This window comes from Paroedura picta, chromosome 2 (assembly GCF_049243985.1).
Source record: "Paroedura picta isolate Pp20150507F chromosome 2, Ppicta_v3.0, whole genome shotgun sequence".
NCBI lineage: Eukaryota > Metazoa > Chordata > Lepidosauria > Squamata > Gekkonidae > Paroedura > Paroedura picta.
The window spans coordinates 1,846,111-1,857,598 of NC_135370.1; the positions used below are offsets into that span (position 1 = coordinate 1,846,111).

At 44.7% G+C, this 11,488-nt stretch overlaps 1 protein-coding gene across 5 annotated transcripts in view; it reads left to right on the forward strand.

Moving 5' to 3' along the window:
* The first annotated feature begins 216 nt into the window (after window positions 1–216).
* CARF (calcium responsive transcription factor) overlaps window positions 217–11,488 on the forward strand; it is a 32,370-nt gene continuing 21,098 nt past the window's right edge. For 3 of the 5 annotated variants that reach the window (XM_077319195.1, XM_077319197.1, XM_077319199.1), the window contains exons 1-6: window positions 1,029–1,125; window positions 2,546–2,664; window positions 4,130–4,327; window positions 5,008–5,131; window positions 7,737–7,863; window positions 10,529–10,613. In XM_077319195.1, the coding sequence (XP_077175310.1) occupies window positions 2,557–2,664; window positions 4,130–4,327; window positions 5,008–5,131; window positions 7,737–7,863; window positions 10,529–10,613 (642 nt within the window). In that variant the 5' untranslated portion in view covers window positions 1,029–1,125; window positions 2,546–2,556. Of the gene's footprint in view, window positions 323–1,028; window positions 1,126–2,545; window positions 2,665–4,129; window positions 4,328–5,007; window positions 5,132–7,736; window positions 7,864–8,874; window positions 8,954–10,528; window positions 10,614–11,488 lie in introns of those variants that run through there. The other 2 variants (XM_077319196.1, XM_077319198.1) reach the window with 2 other exon arrangements.

An 11,488-nucleotide genomic window follows, 5' to 3' on the forward strand; every position in this document is an offset into this window, starting at 1 on the left:
GCATGGCATGCCAGATTAGAAGTCCGCACTCCTAACCACCACACCAAACTGGCTCTGAATGGTCACAGCAGGGCAGGAGGCTCAAATGGACGCCGAGGGCTGGCCCGGGGGAAGGGAGGCCAGGGGCGGCCTCAGCAGAATGCCTGGCGGGGGGGGGGGGGGCCCTTCCTCCCGCCCGTTCTGCCCCTCCGGGGCTCCTTCTTCTTCCCCCTTTCCCCCGGGAAAAGGCGTCGCGCGGCGGAGCGGGGACAGGGCGCGCCTGCGCACTAGGGGCGGGCTGGCGGTCCCTCCCCGCGGCAGAGCTGGGCCGCGCCAAGACGAGGTGGAGTAGACGCGCTCGGAGTCCCCCCTCCCCCTCCCCCCCCTCTCAGGGCGGCGGTTGGCGGCGCGCGCAGGAGGCGCCCTCGCGCCCTTCCCCCTCCCCCGCCCGGGAGGGGCCCGCCTCGGCCACAGGGAGGGAGGGAGGGAGGCGAATGGGCTGTGAGGAGACCACGGCCAGGAAGGCGCCATTTCCCCCCGTCCCCCCCCCGCCCCCAAGACCCCAAAGGAGAACCAGAAAGGAGAGGCCGCCTCGGGGGTCGTGACAGGAGCGAAGCGGCCTCTGGGCAGAAGGGCAGGAAACAACCCCTCCCCCCCCAAAAAAAGAAGAAGAGCGAGTCCAAAGTTTCCCGCCGTGATTCCCGGGGCGGCTCTCGAGACCCGCAGCCTGCCGCTTCAGGGAGAGGCGCGAAGGGACGGCACTGGGGAGGGTCCGAGGGGGTGAACCGCAGAACCAGGGGGGGGGGCTCTCTCTCTCTGTGGGTCTGGTGTTCTCTGCAGGATCTTCGTGTTTCCTGCTGGGGGGGGGGAGGCTGTTCGAACAAATTACAAAGGTGATCCCAGGCTGATGGTGGCAAGAGAAAGAAGTTTTCCTTGCAAAAATAGAAGCGCATCTTAGGCGACTTGTTCGTATAGGTGCATTTAATTTATTGCAAACAGAAGATAAACTTCTAAAAGGTTAACCCAAGCCTGCGTAAGAGAGAGGGAGGGAGGGAGGGAGGGAGGTCCTATATAAAATGAAACCTCCAAAGAGGCTCAATGGATCCAATTGATGAAAGTCTGGAGCCAGCTGCTAAGGACAACCCAGTAAGATAATTCCTTCCCACATCCTCATGTATGCAGTTACAGTGTCCAACAGGAGGTTGGGGGTGGGAGACTCATTTCCCTAGCTGGCATAGTGGATTGCAAGTAATGAAAGTTCATATTGAAATGTTTCCTAACCATAAATCACCTGTTAATCTTCAAGGTGTCACTGGTACTTACTTAACTTCATCTATACCCCATTTTTCTCCCCATTGGGGAGTCATAGCGGATTATAACGCTCTGTTTTATCCTCCCAACAACACTGAAATAGATTAGGCTGGCGGTGTGCAGCTAGCCCATTTTTTGCTGTAGACTGCTTTCCCTAAAGTATTGTTGATGGCATCTCTTCTCTTCAAAATGAATCTGCTGAAGTTCAAAACACATTTCACAGTTTTCTTGTGCATCCTGTAGTTTGCCAAGATATAGTTCCTTGGCCCATCCTTTTCCATGCAAATCTAAATGATTTATCTTTCAGATTTGTATTGGGATAATGCTGTTCAGCTCTGCAGTGCACTAAATAGTATGTGCACAATTATAAAACACTTTTATATGGAAATAAAATAATTTATTGCCTTAATTCAATTACATGTGCATTAGAAACAAAACTGATCCTATTAAACATTTTACTTGACACTTGGATATTATTTTCATTACTGTGAAAGATAAAGTTTTCAGAGCTTTAAAATTTGAAATGAATATGGGTTGACTACAGAAAAGAGTAAGAAGTAAACGGTTTAAAATGAGTGATCTGCATTTGGAGAGGACCTGACCATTAACATATGTAGTAATGAAAGAAACAACATAATTTGGGCTTCTTACTTTCCTATTTGTTACTGTTCTTTTAGTAGTTTTGCCAGCTATTCCAAGCACCAGAAACTTTAAAATTAAAACTGCATTTCTTTCTGATAATTACTTCGTAATAATTTAGCCATTTCTGGTTTAACTGACAGTTTATTTGAATTGGATATAAGGATGTTTCTGTTTTTGTGTAGGTAGAGCTGGGCATCAGAAGGCCTAGGAGTGATTAATTGAGTAGAGGGCCTTTTAAAAATATGGGTCCCAGGCTAGGAAGGACATATAGTTCCTTTGCTAGAGGGGCCCTGTCCCATCCAGGGCCAGTGAGTTATTCAGGAGCACACTCAGATGATCAGTGTAAAGAAAGGGAGCCACAAAATGTAATGTTATTTTTACATGTTTTAATGATTATGTTCTATTTTTCATGCTGTTAACCGCCCTAAGCTGGCTTGCTGGGAGGGGCTGTCATAGAAATCCAGAATCCAATCACTAATTCCAAACAGGAACAGGCTTTAGTCTCTAAAATGTGTGAAATCTACTTGGGAAATATGAAAACATATATAGAAGCTGCTTAAACACATTCCTGTAGGTTCAAGGTTTCAAGTACTGAGGAGTGTTTCTTTTCCAGCCTGCACTACAATGGAAGAAAATGGAGTGGTCCATGATAGGGTGGAAAGAACCAGTGACTACTTAGTACTCAGCCCTAATAATGCAGAAGAATTGGAAAGTGGAGGCCAGGCATTTCAGGTAAAAGTACAGCTATGACCTATGTGCAATGACATCTGTATTTCTTTTTAGACATCCAGGCACAAGACCAAAATACTGCTTTTTCAGATTCCCTGTGTTGCAAAAGAAGAAGTCAGAACTAACGTCAGAATTAACGTCTTATTGGCAAGTTTGCAAATAACTTTCTGGTACGGTTGCCAGCTCTGGATTGGGAAATACCTGGAGATTTTGGGAGTGGTGTCTGAGGAGGGTGGGGGAGAGAAGGGGTGAACTGATCTCCAGGTGAACTGATCTCCATCGCCTGGAGGTCAATTGTAAGAGTGGGAGATCTCAAGCCACTAACTAAAAGTTGGCAACTCTACTTTCTGAGTTAGATTCAACCAGCATTTCCACCAGTGAAAAGGGGAGAGGCGGGAACCCCAAAAGGGCTAATTAGGGGAATTGGGTAAGATTGAGTGGGGAAAGTTGACAGAATCCAACTTTCTATACTTTAATCAAAATCTTATTTTGCCATACTTGTTTAACCAATATATTTTTCACGTTCCATCAGTCCTTGTCTGAAATCTGTTTCAGTAAAATTGAAATATAGCCATGTGAGAACCACACCTAAAAACTGTGAAAAATAGAGACATATTCTAAACTCACCATCATAACAGCATTAACATCAAAACAGGAGCAAATATCTAAATATATCAAAACAGCAGCAAATATCTAAAGGAGTTTGTGTATTTTAGCTGTTTCATGCAGCTTTAATGGAGATCTCTGCAAATGTTGCTGATGTCATGCACCTGTTGTTCTGGTGTAGGGTCCCTCTTATGCACATCTGCACAATCTGTTTTAATAAAGGTTCAGTTGTACACCTGATTAGCAGTGCAATCCTAGTCAGAGTTACATCCTTCTGAGATCATTACTCTGTTTTTGATTTGTACTGTAAGATAACAGTCTCAGAATCTTAGATACAGAATATTTGGTTCACTCATGGAGTCCTTTGCAAACAATCTTACACAGAATGTTTATAAGCATGAACAGTTTTGGGGAGCACTGTGCAACTGTCCTTAGTTTGGCATTTTGTGTCTTGTGTTAGACAAGCTACAAGCTATTACATTTTTAGTATTTAAAAAAATAGTCTATACCTGTGATCAGATCATAGTTATATTTAATTTACCAGAGAGTCACCACAGCTCAGATGCACATATTGGGGGGTAAGAATTAGAGCTTCATTGGGTATAAAATTGGAACTACAAACTGAAATTGTCTGTGAGCAAGCAGGATCTTAATATAGTGCAATTGTTTCACGCAAGACTACTTGGGGTGGGGCAGAAGGACAGATGGAAATTTTCCAACTTTAGCTGGTAGAATTATGCTTGGTTTGAGACTCCTTATCCTGAAGGAATAGTGAAGTACAGGCCTTATTTTTGTTTCAGAATTTATTGAAATATGAAATAAATGCCTGGGGAAAATGTAAAATAATCTTTTTCTTTGTTAGCATCTAACGTCTCTAGAAAGTAAGAACACATCATTTGGACAGGATGGGTCGCATGGAGTCCTGCAAACAATAGAAGATGTACATCAAATACAGCTATGTCAGCCACCCCGTTTTCCTGTGGAAGATTTTCAACTTGTCGACCAAAATTGCCATTCCCTTTATGAAGCACAATCCTTAGAGGGGTCCAGTACTCACATGGTGAGCACATGTTGACACATGTAGCTGTTAGATGTGTTTGGGAAGGGTTAATGGTAAAGGTAAAGGTCTCCCCTGTGCAAGCACCGAGTCGTGTCTGACCCTTGGGGTGATGCCCTCTAGCGTTTTCATGGCAGACTCAATACGGGGTGGTTTGCCAGTGCCTTCCCCAGTCATTACCGTTTACCCCCCAGCAAGCTGGGTACTCATTTTACCGACCTTGGAAGGATGGAAGGCTGAGTCAACCTTGAGCCGGCTGCTGGGATCGAACTCCCAGCCTCATGGGCAGACAGCTTCAGACTGCATGTCTGCTGCCTTACCACTGAGCGCCACAAGAGGCTCTGATGAATTGTTATTGATGTGTAATTAAGACATGCAGGTCTAATTGGGGCTTGTTTCCAGGAAAGTGTTCTTTTTGGATTGCAGTTTAACTAGCCAATAATCTGGACAATTTCATATTGTTAAATGTTTTACAGTATCTTAATGATTTGATATAAAGTTATCACACCTGCTTAAATTCTGTTCAAGCAGAATAATTTCCAACAGTTAATACATAAAGGCTGACAAGTACAAACACTTCCACACTTCCAAAGAGGTTCTTGCCACAGCAATACTAAACACTCAGCAGTTAAAGCCTACTAATTCATCATTCCCATGAACCTTCTTCTTTGTTTGCTTCAAAGGTGATTGTTGCCAGCCATTCTGAGAAAGGGCAAGTGCTCCATGTTGTTCCTTCTGCTCAGCCTGCAGGAATCGCACAAAGGATTATTCCCCAAGGCCAGCTTTTGGATGCCAGTAGCTCGGGAGGTAAGGGAATTGTACTTGAGAGATGTGAACCTCATTCTCAGTAGAAATAAGTTCAAACTGGCATCATCAGTAGAGTATATTACTAGGAGAACACAGCAGGTTAGTCCTTCAATGAGGTTTCATTAGGCTTGTTTTAATTTGCTTGCTGCCTCTGCAGCCTTATGGGAGCAGAAAGGTGGGGTACACATTTTTCTAAATAAAATAAAAATTACCACTCCCCTCAGCTTGTGGATATATATTTTTTGGTATGTAATTGTATTTACAGGCTTGAGAATTAAGAACTTGATTATAGGTTTTGCATTGAAATTGGACCTTTGGCTGTTTGGGTCATGGAGTGCAGTATAAGAAATGTGTCTCAATGGTTTAGTTCAATCACATAATCTGCCTTTCATCTGTAATTAATAGCAATCTGCCCCAGGCAAGCAGCTGAGTAGTTGCTCTCTCCTCTTGCTACTGTCTACTTACCTGCACCGCTCTTGGCCTGAGGCCAGCAGCTATCTGTATTTTCTCAGCCCAGGAAACAGGGCATCACTATAGCTGTTGAATGTGCTCCCCCCCCCTTCTCTCTCTTGGCAGCCAAATGAAGAAATGAAATGCATGAGTTTGCAGTATCTATTGCGCTCTATTAATATTTCTTTGAATTGTGGAACACAGAGTCATGAGCTATAGCTGCTGTATATGCGTAGCTTCCATGAAGAAAGATGAGATGGATCACATGTCCGGAGGCCTGACTCAAGTGCAGTCAGCTGAAGTTAAATCCAGTTCTTTGACAGGGTCTAAGTAACAACTTCAGCAACCATCAAGAGCCTGGGTGTGATATTGGATGCCTCCTATCAATGGAGGCCCAGATTTACCACCCTTGCCAGGCATGGCAGCTGGCACTCTCTCTGTCAACCCCAGACCTAGCCACCATAATCCATGCAGCAGTCATTTCCAGACTGGATTACTGTAGGTAGGCCTACACTTAAGTGACTCAGAAACTCCTGCTGGTCCAGAACACAGAGGCACGGGTCCTAACAGGGATGCTGTGGAGAGCCCATACACAGCCTGTACTCACACAGCTGCACTGGCTTCAGATTGGGCACCATATCAGATTTAGGCTTTGGTTCTTACCTTCAAGGCCCTCAATGGACTGGGATCATTGTATCTTTGAGACCACTAAGGTCTAGTGATCAATATCTATGTAGGGTCCTCAGTTCTAAAGATATCAAATTGCCCTCAGTCATTTGCCTTGACCCTGGCCCCAGCGGGGTGGGATGCTCTGGCAAAGGAGACCAGAATCCCCAGGACTTGTGCGGGGCTTGCAGGGCAGAGTTGTTAGAATCATAGAGTTGGACGGGGCCACACAGGCCATCTAGTCCAACCCCCTGCTCAACGCAGGTTCTGCCAAACACATATTTGAGGCCCAATAGAATCAGCATCTTAACTCTAGACCTCCCCACCTAAATCTGTATTAGCCAGCTGATCAACTGGCCACTTTACATCGTGCCATTCCCAGACCTGGACTAGGACTTTAGGGACAGCATTAGTATATGTTATAACCTGAATTTTAATGTAAACTTGGTTTTAAATGGTATTTTATTCTCTATGAATTTTAATTTTTTTTCTCTGAGACTCAAAGTGGATTACACAAACGCAAGAAAACATTAACCCTCTCGCCAAGATATACCTACATGCATAAAGTATGTATGTATATTTGTGCTTCCATAAGGCTGCCTTCTTATAGCTTACTTGGTGAAAGCAGGTCTTAGAGGAGAATTGCTTCTCTTTTTGGAGAAATGGCTCTGAGCTTCTGGCTGTACAAATACTGTTCCTGCAAGGTGGGAAGTATAAGTGGTGAACTGTGCTTGGCTTAAACTGGAATGGGGTCTTGTTCTTGTCCTCCTGCAGCTTGGGGTTTCTGCCTGTACCATTATAACACATAGAACATACAGTGTAGCACATCCTTAACACTATTTCGCTTCCTTATCTATTTGGGAAACAGCCTCCTAGGAGGATACTGTCTGGGGCTCTTTCCATCCAGCTCCCACCCTCCCTCCTTGCCTGCTAGAAGCCTTGTGGCTGCAGCCTCCATTGTCACCCATGAGGAGAGAGGCTGCGACAGAGCTTTGCGGCCCACAGGTACACTCCTGCTGGGAGGGAGCCGGGGGGGGGGCTTTCCACTGCCTTTAGCCCACTTTCCGAGCCCAAGGGAGCCACGGCCACCCTCTCACGCCCTCCTGCCTGCCGCCCCTTTCAAAGCCCATTTTTAAAATGGGCTTTGATACTAGTTGTAACATGTCTATAGAAACAGCCATAGAATTGTGCACCAGTCTTGTGAAGTGTCTGCTGTAAGATAAGGAGCTTGTAGTTATGAGGTGGACAGAACCAGGCATGTTTCTCTGCCCAAAGTCCCAGAGCTCTGTTTGACTTGATTAGAGCAGAATTCATCACAGGAGGCTGTCTACAGTTAAGAATGTCCCATTATCCCTGAAGGTCTGGCAGATTGTATCCATGCTTCAGATCCCAAAAGCTGCCCACTATTGTTCTGAAATATGATGAATCACAAGTGTCTGAGTCACTATATAATTATTAAAGATGAAAATTTCTTTCATTTTTTAAAAAGATGTTTCACAGGAGACAAACTGTGATGGCAGTTTGCAGACTGTGGCAGTGGCTGCTATCGACAATACAAGGAATTACATCTTTCATCCAGAAGCATCTCTCACAGTATTGAAAAATGCAGCAACCAGGTAGGTAATTATTGTTAAATTTGAGGAAATGGTCCCACTGACCTGTAGTCCCTGCCCTAGTTCACCCTCCAAATGGTCTCAGGAAACCTTTATCATTTATCAAATGGTAGATGAACCCACAAGAGGTTCAGCCATACTGGACTTAATACTGACCAACAGGCAAGAGTTGGTGGATGAGGTGAAGGAGGTGGGGACCCTAGGGGGAAGTGACCATGTCCTCAGAGAATTCCTTTTGAGATGGGGAGCCAAGGAAGCTTGTAGCCACATGTGGATGTTGGATTTTCGTAGGGCAAACTTTAATAAACTCAGAGACATTATGAGTGTCATACCATGGACGAGAATGCTGGAAGGGAAGGGAGCATGTGAAGGGTGGGCGCTACTCAAACAAGAGCTATTGCATGCTCAATCAATGACTATCCCAGAAAGACGAAAACACTGCAGGAGCTCTAAGAAGCCTATTTGGATGAACAGAGAACTTCAAGAGGAACTAAGAAAGAAAAGGAAAATATTCAGGAAATGGAGGGAAGGACAGAGCTCTAAAGAAGAGTACCTACAGGTTACTAGGCACTGTAGATCAATCATCAGAAAGGCCAAAGCTGAGAGTGAGCTAAGATTGGCCAGGGAAGCCCATTGTAACAAGAAAAGATTTTTCAGTTATGTGAGGAGCAAACGTAAAGTAAAGGAAGCAATAGGCCCACTGTTGGGTGCGGATGGACAAACTCTAACGGAAGATGCAGAGAAAGCAGAAAGGCTTAGTGCCTATTTTACATCTGTTTTTTCCCACAGGTCAAAGTGTTTAGGCACATCTAGAGATGGCCATAGCCAAAGGACAGTGTCTGGGTAGCAGGTTAACATGGATAGAGAGGTTGTCGAGAGGCATTTAGCTGCACTGAATGAGTTAAAATCCCCTGGTCCAGATGAAATGCACCTGAGAGTACTCAAAGAACTTTCCAGAGAACTTGCACAGCCCTTGTCCATCATCTTCGGAACCTCTTTAAGGACTGGAGATGTCCCGGAGGACTGGAAGAGAGCAAACGTTATTCCGATCTTCAAAAAAGGGAGGAAGGATGACCCGGGAAACTACAGACCAGTGAGTCTGACTTCTGTTGTGGGGAAAATAATGAAGCAGATATTAAAGGGAGCGATCTGCAAACATCTGGAGGACAATTTGGTGATCCAAGGAAGTCAGCATGGATTTGTCTCCAACAGGTTCTGCCAGACCAACCTAGTTTCCTTTTTTGACCAAGTAACAGGTTTGCTGGATCGGGGAAATTCGGTTGATGTCATTTACTTGGATTTTAGTAAAGCTTTTGACAAGGTTCCCCATGATGTTCTGATGGATAAGTTGAAGGACTGCAATCTGGATTTTCAGATAGTTAGGTGGATAGGGAATTGGTTACAGAACCGCACTCAAAGAGTTGTTGTCAATGGTGTTTCATTAGACTGGAGAGAGGTGAGTAGTGGGGTACCTCAGGGCTCGGTGTTTGGCCCGGTACTTTTTAACATATTTATTAATGATCTAGATGAGGAGGTGGAGGGACTACTCATCAAGTTTGCAGATGACACCAAATTGGGAGGACTGGCAAATAGTCCGGAAGATAGAGACAGAGTTCAACGAGATCTGAACACAATGGAAAAATGGGCAAATGAGAACAAGATGCAATTTAATAAAGATAACTGTAAAGTTCTGCATCTGGGTCAGAAAAATGAAAAGCATGCCTACTGGATGGGGGATACGCTTCTAGGTAACACTGTGTGTGAACGAGACCTTGGGGTACTTGTGGATTGTAAACTAAACATGAGCAGGCAGTGTGATGCAGCGGTAAAAAAGGCAAATGCCATTTTGGGCTGTATCAACAGAGGCATCATATCAAAATCACGCGGCCCCATCCGCGGGCGTGGCTTCCGGGTGCGGCCCGATCCGCGGGCGCCGCCGGGCGCGGCTCGATGCGCAGGCGCGGCCAGAAGCGTGGGCGTGGCCCGCACGGGCGCGGTCCCCGCGGGCGCGGCCCGATGCCCTGCCGGTCCCCAGCCTAATAAAGGTTTGCAAGCTGCAGATTTTGAAATATAGGGATGCTAGCCCCAAGTAAAGGACATTTCTGCATATTAGATTTTGAGTTGAACTTAATCAGTGGTGTTCATGAAGTTGTCACAGCTTGTTTTCTCTTAACTGACTTCACAACCTACTTTTTTCAAAGGCTCATAACCTTTTAAAAGGCTATTTAACTACTGCCCAAGTAAACAGGACTTAAACCATCATTGCATTATCACAATAACTTTTTTTCTCATTGGAGCATTTTTTGCTTGTTTTTATTATTCAGACATCATACATACAACTCATTCAATAATTGGTTTTCAAAAAGCCATCCACTGTAACTTCTTGTTTATTATTCACCCTTCTCTTATTCTCCTCCACTTTCCTCAATCTCATACTCACTCCCATCTCAGTAATCTGAGCAGAATAGACAGGGTAGTCTTTCTAAATGATTGCACCTTTAGTCTTGGTGGTTTGCTTCTTTACAAATAAACCTGCCTTACAAATATCTTTCTCAAGCACTGGAATATTGTAAATCAGCAGTATTGTCAGTGTTTGTGTGATGTGTGTTTGGGCTGGCTATCCAGGTTTTGTTTGATTGTCTTATCAAATTTTGTATTATTTTTTCAGAATACCAGAAGACCTTTTCCCTGTTTCTCCTCAGCCATTGCCCCCAAATACACCTGCATGGGCTCGCCGTCTCAGGAGCTGTGAGGTAAGCTGAAAATTGTTAGCAGAGTAAATAAGGCAGTAAGGTTGCACACCCTGATTTAAGAATAGGTAAAAGTTTACTATGGAATTAGCATACTTGGTAGTGCAGAGGAGAAACAGAGACAGGAGCTGACTACATGCCTAACTAAGACTGTTTACGCACTGGAGGTTTCATGCCGCGCTGGAGTTTTAGTCGAGGCAGGTTGCTCCACCTCTTCCTGCACCTGCACCTGCACGGGGGAGCATTTGACCTGGTGTGCCTCATCTGCCCCCGATTTGTGCTCCTGCATGGGAGCTGGGGCAGTGAAGTTCCCAGTCAAAAATGGTCTAAGAGAGATAGACTGGAATTGTATAGTGAATAGTATCTCCTGCCCAGTCTGCATCCATGTATCCCACTGATCTGGGATTGTCACACATTGGTAACTTCAGTTTCAGATGTGCAGTGCCAGTCAGGCCCTTTGCAAGTTGTTTGACTGCATTCCAGTCTTTTTTGCTTGGTGATTCTACCTTCTTGCATAATAAACTCACAGCTGCCACGATATCTGTACACATCAATGTGCTTATGTACAGATGTTTTCCAGTCACTTCTCTGTACTGCTTGTTATCAGACAAAAGTTCATTAATTCCTCTCTGGCCCAGGTAGCTTGTTTTCATAGGAGTTGGTGCTGACTTAAGTTCTTTCATATTCATGTAGCACAACAATTCTAGGATTGTCTGTTTCCGATTGAGAAGATAGCTTCCATCTTCTTTTCGTTCTGTTTGTATTCCAAGATAGTACTTAATATTTCCAAGTTCTTTCACTTCTACTTCTAGTTACAGATGTTGAACTATTTCATCACAGTCCTTCTTGGCTTCATAACATAATAGGAGATCATCTAC